General features: G+C 37.5%; 1 protein-coding gene across 9 annotated transcripts in view; it reads right to left on the minus strand.

Moving 5' to 3' along the window:
- Asph (Aspartyl beta-hydroxylase) overlaps positions 1 to 20,004 on the minus strand; it is a 294,582-nt gene that overhangs the window by 12,524 nt on the left and 262,054 nt on the right. For all 9 annotated transcript variants that reach the window (XR_011018630.1, XM_068228879.1, XM_068228881.1 and 6 more), the window contains one exon: positions 14,649 to 14,788. Coding sequence is in view for 8 of the 9 variants with exons in the window: in XM_068228879.1 (XP_068084980.1) it covers positions 14,649 to 14,788 (140 nt within the window). In the remaining variant the exon portion in view is untranslated. The remainder of the gene's footprint in view (positions 1 to 14,648; positions 14,789 to 20,004) is intronic.

The raw sequence follows: 20,004 nt of genomic DNA on the forward strand, positions 1-20,004 counted from the left end.
CAAAGAACTTTTTAAGCCTGATTTAATTTTTTTGATGGAACAAGTGGGGGTTGTCTTGGATTTGGAGAAATACAGTATGTATGTTTGGTTATATATTTTCATTTTTCGGGTCATATGCAGTTATTTCTAAGAGCATATTTGGGTGATTTTTAGGTCCTAAACATCTGAACCCTAATGCTAACCTTCTCGCTAAAAATTTACATGGGAAAAGTTTTTCTGAAATTTAACCAGATAACCTAACCTTTGAAATCAGTGATGTTCACTGCCGTATCTAGAGAAGTATACATTCTAATTTAATTTCAGACTCTTTAATGCCCCGTCATACCCACAGTCCCTAAACCTGCATTCTCAGCCATTCTTTAATCCTCTTTACTGAAATAAGAAAGAAATCAACAAAAATAAGCTAACGTATTATGGGAATTTAAAATAATTAAAGGAAATAAATGCTGTACTCTACACCAGGCCTACACAGCTGTAAAACAAACAAGACACTATTAAAATAACTACACTACAGTACTATTCAGGCATATTCTAATTATAAAATAACAGCAATAATAAATAATAATGTTATTGGCTTTATTCCCACTAACTACTTTTTATGGTTTTTGGAGATGTTGAGGTTTTTTTATGTGCCAGTAAATCTATCAGGATGAGGCTGACGTATTTGAGCACCTTCAAATACCACCAGACTGAGCCAGGATCGAACCTACCAAGTCTGGGTCAGAAGGCCAGCACCTCAACAGTCTGAGCCACTCAACCTGGCATAAAATAGAACCTCGATTATACGTTCCCGGAAACTACATTTTCCCGTATTATTAGCTCAAATTATGTGGTCCCGAGAGCATCCTAATTAAATCACATTGTAAAAATTCTGCATCATCCGTTCCTCGAACAAACGATTTCCCGGATCAAATGTCCAGAAATTTCAGTCCCATCAACACTAAATCCTCGATCATGCGTTTTTCAAGAAACTGGATCTTACGAAAGGATGGCTACAGCATACTTACGGATCTTGGTATTGACGTCCCGTCGTTGTGGTAATTTGAAGAAATACTGTACTGGAAAAGCGATCGGCGGTGAATTTGCATAAGGGATCATCTTAGCATCACATTCAGGTAGAATTGTTTAGAGAATCTTTGGAAATCATAATGCAGAGAGTGCCCACAACAATTGGAAGGAGACAGAGCATATTTTAACAGCTCTATTTGAAGACGGAACGAGTTTTGTCAAATGTTTGTACTTGCAAAATGTGTACATTATTGTCTAGGGTTAGCTGTTTATTTTTTTACTTTTTTCGAGTGTATTGCCGAACAGGTTTTCGGCATTTCCCTCAGGGCACTGCATAGTCACTGGGTTTTCAGGCAGGAATCAAAACTGTTCCTTCTTAAGTAACACAAATTTACAGTAGTATTTTAATATTATCTTATACAATTATGTTATCGAGACCAGAACAGATGTTGCACCTTACATACATAAAGCCATGGGAGGTTTTGGGATTGCCTATATGCGCACATTACATTTAAAAACTTTGTATCATTTCGCACTCGTACCGACTTGTACAGCGAGTGCGCTTACCAGCTGAGCTCAAGGTTGCAAATAATTGTAATTTCGGAAGTGTTAATGGTATTTTTTCTCTTTCCAATTTGATTGTGATTAGTGACGGGCAGAACTAAATATTATGCATTCGAGAACTTCAGGATTGATACTTTCGAAACCACATTCTCGAGTTCAACATAACGTTTAAAAGTCGATGTAGGCCTAAATTACGCGGTACAAGATTTCCATAAACTGACTAGGAACAGTATACCGGTGACCAAATTACAATGGAAGATTAAAACAAAAAAGAATTTTGGCATCATGTTGAACGCTTTTGTATCTAATGTGCTTTATTTTATTAGATTAGAGAATGAAAAACTACTTGTGCTCGATTGTTGTTTGGCTTGGCATTACAGGTATTAATTAGATTTTTCGAAGAGTTGGTTGATCAAAGTTGTTGAACTGAAAGAAGTTTTCAAAGGAATATGACGAAGTTTTCAGAGGAAACTGACAAAGTTTCCCGGATAAAACTGAGATTTTAAAGTCGCGTACCGGTAATTCATGTCTGAAGCCAGCCCCATGGTCTAACTTGGCTGCCTCTCACCCAGAGGGCCCGGGTTTGATTACTGGCCAGGTCAGGCATTTTTACCTGGATATGAGGGCTGGTTCCAGGTTCAGTCGTTCTATGATTACTGGTACCTTTAATTGAGGAGCTATCTTAATGGTGATATGGCGACCCCGGTCTAGAGAGCCAAGAATAACGGCCGAGAGGATTCGTCACACTGACCATGCATCACCTAGTAATCTGCAGGCCTTTGGACCGAGGGCGGTCGCTTGGTAGGCGGAAGGCCCACTGGGGCTGTAGCTTGGTTTTGTTTAGGGACGTATGAATAAGTATACCTACATATTTCATTTTTGTGATGTTTAGCCAAATTGTTGATGGTTCATTCGTTCCCGGATTTTCCGTTTTCCCGTGTGGTACGTTCTTTTTTTCCCCAGGGTCCCTCCAAAAACGGAGAATCGAGGTTCCACTGTATTGAAAGGATTGCACATGCATACTACACAAGGACAAGATCCATTAATTTGCTGCAACATTGAAAGTACTGGGGAAGATATCTAAAACAGTGACTCAATAATTTCTTTTGAAAATATGCCAAAGATTTGAACTATAAATATCAAAATATATGAATCAGCTGATTTACTTGACCATGTCCCAACAGCAGATTATCTGAATATAATGAGCAGGGGAAAAAAATGCAAGGGAGAGAGTAATGTAAGTCTCTGTTAAGACCTCAATTAGATTATGGTTCTAGTGTAGAGGACCCACACCAGGATTACTTAATATGAAAACTGGAAGAGATCCAAAGGAAAGCAGCATGGTTCGTTCTGGGTGATTTCCAACAAAAGAGTAGTGTTGCAAAAATATTGCAAACTTTGGTGCTGGAAAGAATTGAGAATAAGGAAACGAGATGCTCAACTGAGCCATAAATTCTGGGCTATCAGTGGAGAGATGACGTGGAATGATATTAGTCTATATAAATAAAATTGTAGGGCGTCCGCTGTCTGTAATTTCTTTTGTTTTGCCAATTTTTCAGATATTTATCCGTTTTAGGTCAACTCAAGACCGAATCGGTGGTTTTTACGTTTCGTGTCTGTTTGTTTGTCTGTCTGTTTGTCTGTTCCACCATCACGTTGAAACGGCTGGATAGATCTCAACCAAACTTCATATTTAGAGTATACTCATCCCGGGGAAGGTTTCGATATGCGTATCATTTTAAAATCTTTGAATACACGGGGGGGTTTATAGGAAAACCAGAATGGTTTTTCCACCATCACGTCGAAACGGCTGGATAGATCTCAACCAAGCTTCATATTTAGAGTATACTCATTCCGGGGAATGTTTCGATATGCATATCATTTAAAAATCTTTGAATAGACGGGGGGTTTATAGGAAAACCAGAATGGTTTTTCCACCATCACGTCGAAACGGCTGGATGGATCTCAACCAAACTTCATATTTAGAGTATACTCATCCCGGGAAAGGTTTCAATATGCATATCATTTTAAAATCTTTGAATAGATGGGGGTTTATAGGAATACTATTGATTTTCTGTAAACTTCGTTTACCGTACGTGAAACGTCTCTTCATTATAAACAACTTTCGTTATGTTCATAATTTACCTTACTCTTCACATGACGGAGAAATTTACAATTTTCCGCTGGTATCATGCTCTGCACTGAGTGACCGACAGACCGACAACGAACCTACAGGTTACCATGGCAACGTCTCTGACTGCATGCCAGCAGGGAAGTAACGTATTGCCATTTTCCTCATCATGCTTTTAAATTCGTGGTTGTTCCTTGGGTAGAAGGCAAGAGAGGCGTCAGTCGGCCTATATGCGGGATATTGGCGGAATATCGTTGGATGTTATAACCGCCCTCGAATAGATTAAGTAATAACACCATTAGTCATCTTATTATTATTATTTGTTTACCTAGGAATCACTGGACCTAAATTTCTCCTCTGTTACCGCTTTATTATATCCATAACTCACACTAGCATAATTTATTGAGGGGCATTTGATTTTCCAATACATTAACTTGGCATTTACATATTTGTCGTTATCCGGCTGTCCTCAGTTATAATCCATTTTCTTTTGCTACGGGCTTTACGTCACACCGACACAGATAGGTCTTATGGCGACGATGGGATAGGAAGGGCCTAGAAGTTGGAAGGAAGCGGCCGTGGCCTTAATTAAGGTACAGCCCCAGCATTTGCCTGGTGTGAAAATGGGAAACCACGGAAAACCACCTTCAGGGCTGCCGACAGTGGGATTCGAACCCACGATCTCCCGGATGCAAGCTCACAGCCGTACGCCTCTACGCGCACGGCCAACTCGCCCGGTAATCCATTTTCTATTACTTTCAACTTTCTTAACTGTATTATTTTCTTCCTTAATTACGCCGTATGTACGCGAGTGCTACAAACTACTGGATGTATTTCCACCAAGACTCATATTTAAAATACACCTGTCCTTGATAGGTTTTAGGGCAAATGTTGTTTCTAAATCCCTGAACTGACTGGGGGTTTATACGAAACCGAAACAGTGATTTTTCACTTCCACAAAATATACACAACCAACGTTAATTTAAATCTACCTGCCTTGGTAGAAATTAATTTCTAAACTTTTTTCTCATGTGCATCATTTCGATACGAGGATTAATAAGGGAGATATCATTAACGGACCGTTTTTCTGTACAAGTCCCATCGGACTTAACTCACGAGCGGGTGCGTGTAAAGCGTATTCCTTACAACTTGAAAACTACTGAAGACATTCGAACCAAACTTTATATTTAGCATCCACCTGTCCAAAGGTAGGTTTTAAAAGTCAATAACATTTCATGTACCCGGAATGGACTGGTGGTTTATAGGGAACCGAAATGGTGATTTCGCTCTTCCACAATATATACAGTACAAGACCAACCTGACTGGAAATCGACCAAACGTGATGGAATTCCATCTCTAAAACCTTTTTTCACGTGCATTTTTTTTGTCAGGAGGATTAATAAGGGAGATATCATGTCAGTTTTGCAGGTTAAGTCAAGCGGACATAGCCAAAAAGGTGTTTTACATGGAGCAGATTCCTTATCTATATAAATCAAATCGTAACGACTGTGTGCCTCTACATCGACTATTTTGGCGAAATTTTCGTACAGCTTTCCGTTTAAGGGGTAATAATGACGATCTGCATAATTTTTGGTTTAGTTTCCTGAAAGTCCTAATTTTAACCCGCCTTGCCCAAAATTCAGATTGCGGCATAATCTGCCAGAAGAAAAAGAAGATAATTGAAATTTGACAAAATTATACGTTTTAGCCTGTAATGAACGGAAAACATCCAAGGTCATTAAATTTTTCACTTTTTATCCCCGAAGAATATCGAAATATGCAGGCAATTTTAATGATGGTGCAGACCTTCGGAAATTCCTATCACATAACAGATTGCACAATCTCCGTTCAATTTGGAATGATCTACAACCTTGGTCTTATGACTTTTTGCCGTATCTGTATCCCTTTTACGTTTGATTTTTCTCTATTAATCGATGTTAAATCAATTTGGAATTTTCACATGCATAATTCATACTTTCGATTACTTATATGAAATACAGAATCATCAAACTCTTCACGAAAATTGGCCCACCCAGTAGCCATATGTGAGCCAAATGCTATGTATGTAGCTGTCACATAATTATCCGAAAAGTAATGTAATGTGAGATAATCTTACAAAATCGTTACCCTGTTCCACGTTTCTAACTCAATCTGACCCAAGAATAGATGACATATCATAGGACCAGCCATTTAGGCCACTAAATCCGGTGTGTCTTATGGTATAATCCTTTGTCGATATGATGTACGTTTAGTAGCAGTTAATCTGTAAATGAAGGTCTTCAATATTGTAAACACGCATATACTTTCGTAAGTCGATCTATATATATTCACTGATGTCGATTTTTAGCGATCGAGAAAGGGTGGGTCTGCTATTGTAATCAGTACTCCCCACACCGACTTTGACTGGCAGTATGAAAGGGTTCCTTCTCCAACTCCTGTGTAATTGTCATTAGTAAGGGAGGCCTACAATTGTAATGAATAGTTCACTTCTTGATTTGACTTGCAGAAGGCAAGTGAGCATGCAGTTTTGTTTAAAACTCCCCTACCCGATTGTGTTTGGCAGTAGGCAAGGGTGCCCGCCGTTATAAACAAATGTCCTCATCTAAAATGTGACTGGCATTAGGCATAGTGGCCTGCTATTTTGATGGAAACTCACCAACTTGGTGTGACTGGCAGTAAGCTGGCTGGAAGTAGGAAAATGGGCCTGGCATTACAATGATAACTGCACAACTCAATTTCGAGTGATAGTAGGGTAATTGCCTGCCATTATAATAAAAACTGTAATCTGTCTGGAAGTAGGAAAGGGGGGCTGCCATTTTAACGAAAACTCCCCAAATCGATTCTGTCCGCGAAGTAGGCAATGGGGCCTGCAATTATAATGTAAACTTCCCAACTCGATTGTGAATGGCAGTAGGCAAGTGAGCCTGCCGTTATATCACAAATCCATAACAAACACCTTACATTGTAAACAACGTACGGGGACCTCCCCATGCTCTTTCTCGGATAACGCTAAGAGACATGCAATTTTAAAACAATCTTATTTACTGCATGCACACTATTTACTTCGATATTCGAATACAATGTAGAATACCGTTGCAAAGCACGCGTACATTGGCTAGTATATGAATAAGCTTGAGTGGTGGAGCTTTTAATACAATGCGGACCGGTCCCGAGAAAACTCGTGTTTGCCTGGCCGAGCGTTGCGGACCGGTCTTGAGTTATCTCGTGTTAGCAGCAGACTGAAGTTTAGTGCTATCTTTTGAGATATATCAGAACTATTTAGACGTCAAGGGTGATAGAACTCTGTAATGTATGGTTCTACACAATCGATAGTCGCATTTCTTTTCAATTATTTTTCTTATCATAGCTATTCTTTGCATTTCCTGACAACATGTTTACAAAGTTTAAGAGCTATGCAGTGTGCAAGATGGCGGCGCCCACCGATCGCACGTGTTTAGACAGGGATGAAATTATTCGTGAATTGTGTGCTGGTACAGGCTCCGAATGTCTAAGTGATGATGAGTGATGAAGTGATGAAGAGTTCGATGATGAAATATCTTCTAACGGAAATGTTTCAAGTGGTGATGAGGATCTAGCCGTATCTTCAAGGTGTGGAACTCACATGGTGCAAAACGAGTCTGATAATTGTGTTACAGGTTTAAATATTCGAAATATTGTAAATAATGCAGTGTTTTCTGACAACTGCATTATGGACAACAGTGAACCTAAGCTAGAAGATTTTGAAGGTGCTGCTAGTATAAAGGTATGGCCTAATTAATCTGGAAACACAGGACAAGTAGCAGGACTTATGTTTGGTGAGGATTTCTTTCAATATGTAGCTCAACAGACAAATACTATGAGGAGAATTCACATTCTCATAAGGTATCCTATAAAACACTGTGCCATTGCATTTTCCGTAGTGTTAAAAAATGTCGCCAAGTTGAATGAATGAAGTTACACAAAATGAAATTTATGTAGAGCAAACGCAAATAATAGTATGATTCAGAAGTCCATAGGGCAGAACTCAGAAAAAAAAAGAGCATAATCGCTATGTCAGTGGAGGAAAAGAAATACACGTCAGATTGTAAAAAAAAGGAATTGTATTATTATAATTCTTCACTAGAAAAAGCAAATGGAGGATACGTTTCTCAATTGCGTTTAATTGCAGAAAAAATAAAATAAATAAATAAGTATCCTTCAGGCAAAAAAAAAAAAAAAAACAGAAAAAAAATAGAAGAATTAAGTACAGAAGCAGTGTTCTCACAATAAAAGAAGAGAAAACCTTAATAAGCAAAGCAAGTGATCATACGAGAACTGAAGTAGCAGTTACTGGCAGAATACCAAGATTGCCCAGCGTAATTCAAACGATAAATTCAAGAAAGGAAGAAGAATAAGGAAAAATAGCATGACAAAACTAGCAGATTATCAAAATCTAGCTCTTTTGTAATTAAAATAGAGACTGAAGGATTTCCGGAAAAACAATTCCAGAGACTTCTATCAAACATTCAAGACTAATTTGGGAGGGTACCAAGCCCCCAGCCTTTGTTTTAGAGATGAAAATGGAAAGCTGGGCTTGACCAACAAAAAAACTGTACGATCATGTCTCGGTACTTTGAAAACCTTCTTAATTGTGATGAACCAAAAGAAAGATTCCCTGTGTGCAACCCGATCCACAAACTACCCAACTCACCCCCTCCTTCTAAAGAGGAGATCAAATAGATTATAAACAGCTTAAAGAATAATAAGGCAGCTGGTGAAGATTCAATAGTGGCAGAACTACTGAAGCTGGCAAATGATGAAACTCTAGATGTACTAGTCAAGCTTTTTGAAGATATCTGGAGAACTGGGATGATAAGAACTGAGATGATACCAAATGAATGGCTGTCAGCACTAATCCACCCTCTGCACAAGAAAGGTGATAAAAAGAATGTCAACAACTATAGGGGCATCTCATCAGTATCTGTTCCCTATAAGATCTTCTCCAAAGCAGTTCAGAACAGAATAGAAGCTCACCTTGACCAACAGATTGGGGAATACCAGGCTGGCTTCAGAAAAAGCTGTTTGTGCCCAGAACAGATCTTTAACCTGAAGAGCATCATCAGGTACAAGAAGACAGGAGGACACAGCTACGTTGTTGTGTTTGTTGACTTTCAGAAAGCATATGACTTCACTGACCGCGAGTCATTAATGAATATTTTAGAAGAGTTTGGAGTGGACGATACATCAAAAAATTTGATCAAACAAACTCTAACCAACACAGTGTCGAAAGTAAAATTTATGGGTGAGATCTCAGAACCGTTTACAATCAGAACGGGTGTCAGACAGGAAGATGGTCTATCCCCACTCCTCTTCAACTGTGTTTTGGAAAAAGTCATTCGAGAGTGGAGGAAGTTGTTAGACCAAGAAGAAACAAAGGAAGATCAGTTCAGACTTGGTCCTAAGCACAAAGGGGTGTACGTTGACTGCCTGGCTTTTGCGGATGATCTGGCCATTTTTGCTAACATAGATTCAGCAGTCAACAAGATCAATAGGCTGTCAGAAGTTGCTGAAAAGGTAGGACTCCAGATTTCTATTCCAAAGACAAAATATATGACAAACATCTGTGATGGACCTGAATGGATGATCACTAATCTTGGAACAATTGGTCGAGTCAAGAATTTCAGATATCTTGGTGAAGTCATCCAGCAGAATGGATTAGAAAAGGAAGCAATCAATGTCAGGATGAGGAAGTTAGACCCGGCATACCAAATGACAAAGAATATCTATAATAAAATGTCTATGAGTATAGGGGCCATGTTGGGACACTATAACACAGTTGTAAAACCAGAGGGATTATATGCGTCTGAAACTTTGACCTTAAGTAGTAAAGGTCAAGCTGACCGGCTGGAAAAAGGAGAGTGCAGGATACTAAGGAAAATCCTTGTTAATAGGTGGGTTGATGGACAGTGGCAAATGAGACCAAATGAGGATTTGTACAGCAAGACAGAACCTCTCATAGCGTCAAGTAAGAAGAGACAGCTGTTATTTTACGGACATCTCTTTAGGATGACTGATGATCGACTAACAACGAGAATATGGAATTTTATTCAATCTAAGACAACAAGGCTGAGATGGTTCCAGGAATGCGAAAAAGATCTGAGGCAGATTGGTATTTCAGACCAAGAAATTCATGACAGAAACCCATTCAGAAGATTGGTGAACAACTATGAGTATCAAGGTTTCAAAATGGCATTAACTTCCAGAAGACGGAAAGGACCTTTGTCTGAAGAGCATGAACAGGTACTCGTCGCTGGGCTCAGAAGATACTCGCAGGAAGTCAAAGCCAGAACAAGAACAAGACATAGACACTAAAATGAAGTTGTATGCTAGGTACCACGCAGTCTATAGAGGCTCAACTCGATGTATTTAAAAAACAAAGTCTGAAGCAGTATTGAAGCTAATATAGTATAACTGAAAGCAGTCTTCATTGAATATCAAAGACAGAAAAGCAGTTATATATTGTCAACTTATTAAAAATATCGATATGAATTCCCATATCTCATATTTGTATTCAGTTATCATGAGCTCAAGCAAGAAGAACGGTATAATGTACTACTAGATGTGCAGAGGGCAGTCTTAGAGATGTACTCAACACGATGGATCCAGTCCACCTGATGCGGAACGTGAAACCAGCTGATTTTTGGTTTCCAACCGGCCGAGCGCAGCAGCCCTAGAATGGATTGTTCATGAACCGTCCTGGACAGGAGAATGATAAGCTAAGTTTTTCTAAATTACAATTCTTAATTGAATTAACGCAAAACAATGTTTGGAACTTTGAACCGAAGGTATGTACCTGTAGTGTTGATATATTCAGTGAAATGTAACCTCAAAGTCAAGCTCTCACGAATAAGCTATGTTAGAATCGATACATACAATTGGAGTATAAATTGTATAAATTAGAATACAATGCAACAGCCATGGGAATCTTGCCACTGATACTATTAATAGGTAAAGTTTACTACGACAGGGAAAGATCAGTTATTGAGAAGTAGATATTATGAATGGATAGAGCAACCTAATGTTTATTTGGAAATCATAATGATATGGTTAGGTAGAGATATGCAGCAGATATGTGTTTTCTTTGTCATTGGAGAAATAAGAAGGAATATTATGATAGACTAGAAAGTTAAATATCGTCATGATGAGATAATATGTGATCCAATTATCGTTCTACGTTGCGATTTTATTTGACGTAAATAAATATCACACGAGAACACGTTCACTTCCTTGTATAAATTACTTTATTTACACTGTATGTCACAACACACAATTATACACAGTAGTAAATGACACTATATACAACACTCAATAGCGGAGCACTCTGAAGTCGATTCTCACAAGTACAGATATCAGCAACACTGACGCACGCACTATAACATACTCTCTCTTGAATTCACCGCCTGACTCACTTGAGTCCAGTACTCATACTCCACCTCGGAGCCCAGTCCATCACTAGCCTGAGTCCCAAGAACTAAGAACTGCAAACTTAGAACTAAGAACTAACTTCACTGACTGACAGCTTGATATTTATACTACTCGATCAACCATCTAGAATGATCGACTTCTAGAAGAGTTCTTACAACACTCTAATGGAACATACTCGAAACATCGATCGACCAGCTAGTCGAATGGGTATTCGAACTTTCCTCTCCTTATTTACAAATGTACATGGAAATATCTACAACATTTGCAATGTCTCTACATGTATCTGGATAATAAAACCTTACAGTAAGTTTCCAGAACCCTTCATATATACCAAATTATAGTACAATAAGTCTACCGCTTTCGACTCTATAGATTTTGAGGTTAACTTATACACAATACGTACTTGAGGTTATACAATTTTATACTACATATTTACAGGGAAATCATATACTAGTCATGTTTAACGCTTAATAAAAGATAGTTTAGCATTAAATAAACTATAATTAAAATATATTAAACATAATAATTGAAGGTTTTACACCAGTTACGATGTTGTACCTACGACACAATGTAGTGGAGATAGCTATATTTAAGTATTTTGCATCAAGGGAAATATGTCTATGAGAAGAGATTGAGATATTTAAGAAGAAATGGATACGTTAAGAGAGGATTACGCTTGAAATAAGTAAGCTACATGTTGTATTGAAGGAAATGAATAATCGTCGAAGATAATTGATGTTAGGAAGGCATAGAAGAAATAGAATTAATACAAGATATGTGTAGCTTAGGACTGAATCTTGTATAGGCAGTACTGAAATGAAAGGAAATCTCATTGAGGGAGCAAAGAAGTATAATGTTGACATATCTGACATAGATTAGTGAATGTAAAGCCAAATCCATCTTATTATAACCATATTCACGAAATGACGTTATATATGTCAGGAGTTACCCATGATAAACATCCCATATGTGTTTCATATGATAATATACAGAGTATATGGATGAAATGATTAATGTTGATATCGGTAGTCTTAATTAAGCTGTTCAATGGATGTAGAGAGCTGAATACACGTAAGAGGAGTGTTATACTACATTGATAATTGAGCGTATGTTTTCAGATGAGAACTGTAATCAATTAAGAATGAGTTCTGTTAGAAACCTTCACTTTCTGAGGTTATGATATATGATTGAAGTATTCAAGTAAATTACGGTTGGGCTAGTAGATGCAAGTAGAATGGAATAAGAGGGTAGCATTCTATTACTGAACTGTGCTTTATTCAATGCTTTTAGGCTGTTCTGTTTCCTAAATCTTCCAAGAAAATTGAGGTACAAGCAGTTTCTGATGGGAGTTGCTAGGGAATGGTTGACTGAAAGTGTAGCTGCCATGGATCCCCAAACTTCCTTGCCTCCTGGCTCTATAAAGAGAACCCCCAATCAGGACCCTTCAAGCAGACTATCCAGACAAATAAGGCATCATATCCTTGAGAAAATTCCAGCAACTGGGGCAAAGAAAACCCCAACTAGAGTGTGTCATATGTGTTCAAGCAAGGGTAAGCGCAGTGAAACAAGATATATGTGCAAACAATGTTGTGTACCCCTTCACAGAGGTACCTGCTAGTCGGATTATCACACCAGAAAAGAGTACTAGGACTATTGAGGAAAGCCTCCAGAACAAAACATAGTAGTCCTTCAAAGGTTAGTGAAGTTCTGACTGTTTATTTGAATGCATGCACTCCAATTTGGAGGTAGTTAGAAACAAGGCAGTGCATGGGGTGAAGGGCACCCAGTCTGCAATGTGTTAAAGGAAGGAAAGAACATAATACTGTATGTGGATAATGCTGAAATTCAAGGGGACAAACTATAGCAAAAGTTTGTTTGTAGGAAGAGGAATTAGGAATTGGAATAATTAATGAAAGGAAATGTTCAATAAAATTCAAAATTCTTTGAAATAATTTAAGAAAATATTAGATAAACAACTGATAAGGAATCTGCCATCTAGGCAACAGTCCTAAATGCAGATCAATGATGACTAACTGATTTACTGATTATCACCAACAATGCAAAGACTGTTAACAATCTTGTCAGTGAAATACAGTATGTTCTCTTGAAAGATTTTTATTTTATTTTATTTACAATGCTACCAGTATCGTATCATTTATTTAAAGAAATTGTTTCCTTCAGGATAGGTGCAATGGATCTTAAAGTGCTATGCGAAATATCTTGTTTAGTACCTATACGAATGTTGAGTGTAGAAACAGCAGAAGTTACAACTCTGTACAATAACCTGTTTGTAATTATCCTATTAACAAAACTATATATATTTAAAGAAGAAAAATAGAATGCAATAATATTTCCTATTTCCCACAACCCAAATATGAAAGAAAGTAAACCTAACCTACGTAACTTACAGTAAGTATTCTATCAAACATCAAGAAAAATAGTGAATGTAAAATAAATATCATTAAACAAATGATTTACTCCACTAACCAGATTACTCACATACCAAATTTTCCTATTATGCCAAGTAATAATTACTTTACCACTATGAAAAGACGCTAGAGTGTCCAACAAATCTTGTCAGTACTGTCGCATGATCTACCCTATCAAAGGACTTGTATCGGTCAGTAGCGACTGTCCATCTGACTTCCTGAATCAAAAACACGTGCTATATCTTAAGAAAATCTTTCAAACATTGGTCTGGGAAGACTTGGGAGTAAGGATACAAGCTGCTCAACAAAGCAGTACGTTATGAGCTATCAGTGGAGTGATGGCATGGAATGACATTAGGAAATGCATAAGCCTGAATGGAGGTCCTGAAAGTAGGAAAGATCAGACATAAGTTAAGATGAAGATAAAGTCTGAATTTAGAAAGAAGAATTGTGGCAAATACTCTTTTATAGGTAAAGGAATTAGGGACTGGAATAATTTACCAAAATATATGTTTGAAAAACTTCCAACTTCTTTGAAATCATTTAAGAAAAGACTAGGTAAACAACTGACAGGGATTCTACCACCTGGGCAATAGCCCAAAATGTAGACCAATGGTGACTTGATTGATTGATGACACTTTGACACTTTTATAACGAAAGCTTTAGAAAATGTCAAAGTAAATTAGTGTCAAGCGGGAAAGTTTACCAGCTGGTCCAAGGAGAAATTTTATATTTCATAAAGTAAAAAAAAAGTATTATATATTACTGTGTATAGATTGTTAATAGGCAATCAAAAATTAAAAGGCGACATGACTGGCTTCTCACCAAGGCAGCTATGGTTTGAATCCCAGCCACAGCATGGGGGATCTTAAAATGAAAAGTCACATACCTGCTGTTTGGATTGCACTAAAAACTGGGTGACCAGTAATTACGATTACAAAATCAGCACGGTCACGTAAAACTATGAGCTTGTTTTGTGTGAATAAAAACTCTGGACTTGTGCTGCAGGTAAACAGGAGAGACAACAGTGTAGGCAAATTTTGTAAACTCACCTCTAGCAAATAACTCTAGTTGCTTCCACTGGCCAGAATCCTTCAAGTTCTCAGCTTCATCCTTATATAAATCTGATTTTGAATTGTACAAAGCATTCAACCCTTCACTCTGGATGATGGCCCAGTTATCCACCAGTTTCCTGAAACACAAAAACTCAATAGAAACTTGTGAGGTTATACAGAACCTACAGTTTGATTTATAGGCTACATCATGAGATGTTGCTGGTTTGGGTGGCAATGGTGGTAGTGGCCCAGTACAAGATTACATACACACATACAGACTTACGTCTTTCAGCATTCAGTCTGCAAGTCTCTATGATTTTACTAAACTCCACCAAAATCATCTATTTCATTACTATCACTTTGAAGCTCTTACCGTACAGTACCCCTTGTTCTAGGGCAGCTATCCCTAGTGGATTCTCTCTCTCTAACCAGCTCTGTGCTTCGTTTAGTTCTACAGGTCTTATCTTTAAATCATTTAACCAAGTAATCATTGTACATAAGCTTGGTTTTTCAAGGATTTCAGCACAGGAAATTTATTTACAGAGTTTACGCCCACATTGGAGCACTTAAATCAGACTACAACAAATTTGTCTTCCTTTTCTTCTCCCAAAAAGTCTTGAGTCTGGTTGATCTGGCTGCCCTCTCCGCATCCGTTATAACATATTGTTTCCTCTGTACAGTGGTCAGAGGAAGCCTGATGCATTTATTCTTCAAAATACTTTTCTCGCCTCTGTTTTCTATGGTTTGCATGGTAATATTCAACTCCTCCAAATCACTTTGGACTTCTTTAAACCAATTGTTTTTTGATTTATTATTCCAAAAGTTATTAAATAATGTTTTAAAACTCTGTTATCACTTAGTCGAAATATATGACAAAAAAAAGGCAATTCTTCTTTTTCTCATCGTGTCTGTGATGGACTCACTTTCCCGATAGATAACCTCATTCGGCAACAATCTCCACTGTCCATCCACCTGATGTTTCTTGTTTATGATCGTCCTGAGTATCCTTCGATCAACTCGTTGTAAGCGTTCTGTTGTTGATCTAGTATTGAGTTTAAATAATGTTTCACAAGCATAAGTTGCTTCTGGTTTAATAACAAAGTTATAATGCCTAAATTTAACATTAATCGAAAGACATTTCTTTTTGTATGTAGGCCAAGTTATCCGTTGTGCCTGCTTCAGTTTATATATTCTGCTCTCTATTGATGGTTTTTCATTGCAATTCCAAGTGAGATTTTCACCCAAATATTTAAATGTACTTACAATTTCAATTCGTTTATTATTATTATTTAATAATAGCTCTGAATTTAAAGTTCTGAAAGTAGGCATTATTTTTGTTTTATCATACGAAATTTGCAATCCAACTTTTTTCGCTACATTTGCAAGTTCTTCCAATTGAACTTTAGCCTCTTCGAAACCATTTGCCAGTATCGCAAGATCATCTCGAATGCCAAGCAATTTGGTTTGATATTTTTTCCAATTTTGACTTTTGGAGGACATACCTTAGTCCACTCTCGCATGACCTTTTCCAATACACAATTGAACAATAATGGCGAAAGTCCATCTCCCTGGCGGAGGCCTGTTGTAATTGCAAATGATTTAGATAACTCACTTCTGAATTTAACTTCAGATTGAGTATTCTTAAGAGTCATACCAATCAGGCTAATAAGTTTGGAATGTAGACCAAATTCCTGAAGGATATTCAACAGTGATTCACGATGTATACTATCATACGCCTTTTGAAAATCAACAAACGTAATAACTAAATTTTTGTTTCTAGATCTATGATGTTTCATAATCCATTTTAAACTGATGATTTGGTCAGGGCAGCTTCTTCCTGGACGAAATCCACCTTGATATTCCCCTAGTTCACAGTCAAGATGTCCCTGTATTCTGTTATAGATAATCTTAGATAAAATCTTATATGTAATATCCAATAATGATACTCCCTGATAATTATTTGGATCAGATCTATCGCCCTTTTTATGCAATGGCTGAATTATTGCCATATTCCACTCTTCAGGCATTGTAGCAGTATTCCAAATATCTATAAGATGTTTATGTAGATTCTGAACGGTTTGGTCATTAGCATTCTTCCATACCTCTGCGACGATTTGGTTCTCTCCCGGTGCTTTATAATTTTTAAGGGAATCAATTGCTGCACGTACTTCATTATAAACGGGCGGTGTAACCTTTTCTAAAGGTATCCTATTTTTTGGATGTGTGTCATATTGCAGATATTCTGAAGGTTCCTCACTGTTAAGTAAGTTCTCAAAGTATCTAGCTAAAATTTCCGCATTATCTTGATTAGTATGTGCCTGTTTTCCATTAGTATCTCTCATTAGGAGTGTTGGGGGAGTATAATTAGTTTGGTATTGCCGAAATGTTTTATAGTAATCTCTTGTCTTATGTTGAGTAAATGCTTCGTCAATAGAGTGTAACATCTCCGTGTGATAATTTTTCTTAACCCTTCAGATGATTTTAGCCATATGTCGTCTAGCAGTAACAAGTTCTTCGCGTGACTGTTCTGTTTTCCATTGTTGATCAATCAACCATACCTTGTGTCGGTGTTGAGTCGCTGCATCACACTCCTCATTCCACCAAGCATGTTTTTTCCTCTTTTTAACGGGAGTGTTTTCCTCAGCAATGGTTTTTAGCTTGTTAATTACTGTTCCCAAATCATCACTTAGATAGGTTTTAGATTGTTCATAATATAATTTATTATTAATGAGATAGCTAGGGTCATATGTTTTCTTCCTATTACATTTGGAGAGAATGCGTTTCTTTTTTGGAGTTAATTTTATTTTAATTTTGGACAAATAATGATCTGAATCTATGTCCACTCCACGCAGGACCCTCACATTGTAAATTTCCTTATGATAGTTCTTATCCATAGCTACATGATCAATTTGGAACTCCCCTAATTTAACATTAGGGCACTTCCAAGACATCAGTTTATGTGATCGTCGTTTGAATTGTGTGGTTTTCAAAAGTAGCCCATGATCAATACAAAGATCTATCAATCTCTGACCATTCCTGTTAGTTAGATGATGAGCTGGCCACTTACCTACTACATTACGAAACTTTTTCTCACGGCCTATTTTAGCATTGAAATCGCCAAGCATGATTTTAATATGGTTATCGGAAATGGATGATAATAGTTGGTCTAGTTCTTCCCAAAATTTGTCTGTGTCTTCCCTGTTGGTCCTGTTTTTTTCATTCGTTGGATCATGGACGTTTATCAATGTGTACGTTTTATTCTCTACTTTGATTGTCATCAATGCCGTTTGGGGGGAGGTGGAAGAAAAATCTTCAATTGAATCTAAGATACTAGTATGAACCAAAAAGCTGACTCCAAACTGAGGAAAACTCTTTAGTACTCTTTCACCTGGGGGACCCTTGTATAGGCGATATCCCCCTGACTCAAGGGGGTCTTGATCTGTATTACGCAATTCTTGAAGAGCAGTTATCAGTATCTTATGTTGATCTAAGACGTCTGTGAGATGTTTTAATTTGCCCACTTTCATTAATGAATTTATGTTCACTGTAGCGAAATATGAGAACTGTCCTGATATATTAAATTTAAGTTTCCTCTTGATCGGATGGGTCTCCATGTTGTTTAATGGGTTGCAGGCGCTCCGACTCGCCTTGGTCTTCCATGTGACACCCCACCTATCCGAATGGTGTCTTTGTTTGGATCTGATGATCGTGTGTATCCAAACCGGTGGATATTTCATTAGAAGACTAATCATAATAGGCTGATTGTCTGATCAATGATCAATACATTTCTGACCGAAGTCAGGGCTTACAATGCGAGATGTGATCTGGCAAGATGATGAATGGTGAATGATGGGTGATGAAAGATGAATTGTGAAGAAGGCTTTTTGCCTTATTTCATCCTAGTTGTTCAGGACTGGGAGTAGGCATTTCCTCCATACCCCGCGAACGTTATGGTTTTCCCGCCAATACTCGGGTAGCTGATTGCAGTGGTTTCTCACTGGGCGATGGGGTCGCCACATCCCTACACCAAGGCAATAATAATAATAATAATAATAATAATAATAATAATAATAATAATAATAATGGAAACACCACAAAGGAGGTTTTACATTGTTGTTATGTAGCACACAGGAGGATTTCGTTTGTGTTTCAATACAGGTTGATGAATATGTCTTATTTTACAATGCATTGCAATCTTTATTACTCTTAAATGGGACTAAGGAACTTACATGCAATACAAAGTCATTACAATGGGTACCTGCAGTAATAGGTTTCCTGTCTTTCTTGGCTGGTTGGAACTTAAGATTATCATAAAAGATACGGTGATTTTTTTATAAAGTTACATCTTTGATCTCTTGCAGGTGTTTAAATTAATTTTCTATAATTGGTACCTCAGTTGCATTGAAAGTTAGAAACTTCATTTTGTTCCGTATTGAACTGGGATTACAGTAAAATGAAAATGTTAAAGGTCCACCTTTTCAATACCATGAGTGTTTATTGATGTGAATATATGTATCACATAACGTTTAAAGAAGATTGGTACTAGTTTCAATGCTAATTGCGCGTCATCATCAGCCAACAAATCAATTGAGCAAAATACAACTTATCAAACAGCAATATATAACATATGATAGCACCTACAAGACAAATGTTAAACTATGACTAGTTGAAATATGAAACACATGACAGTAAATACGAGGATTAATGTTAAAAGTTAAATTGACAAAAGTTAAAACAATGAAAGCAAAACAGAGAAGGTAACAATAGTTAGGGTATGATACATGAGAAAATAGTCCAGCCTGAGGTTTGTAGAACATAAGGTGTATCTATATACTAGTGATGGGTCGAACTAGCTCTTTTGAGGGAGCTAGCTCATTCGCTCCCACTCCCAGCTGAGAGTCGTTCAAAAGAGTCGACTCTCGGGAGCGGAAAGTTGGAGCGAGCCGAGGAAGTCGTCGCTCTCCGCCTCCAGGTTCGTTCGTTCATTCGTTCTTCCGGTTTAGGGCAGACGGCTCTGTATGACTTCTGTTCGCTCTTCATGACTTCCGGCCGCTCTTTATGACTTCCGGGAACGAACGAGATAGCACAAATAGTTTACATTTCCCACAACAGATAGCAACACAATATCCAATTTGGCACGCTACTTTTGGAATAAAACGAATGAACAACTAAATTATGCACTGCTGGCAACATTGACAATTAATCCAATGATAAAGCTTTATATATATAGTAACGAAGAAATATATCACAAGTATACAGTATTAATGGATGACATCCATGTTTGATGATATCCAATATTACTCTGCCTAAGTTCCATTCTTCTTAAATATCTTTCAAGGCTGAATGCGCCGTG

Source organism: Anabrus simplex, chromosome 8 (genome assembly GCF_040414725.1).
Source record: "Anabrus simplex isolate iqAnaSimp1 chromosome 8, ASM4041472v1, whole genome shotgun sequence".
Taxonomy (NCBI): Eukaryota; Metazoa; Arthropoda; class Insecta; order Orthoptera; family Tettigoniidae; genus Anabrus; species Anabrus simplex.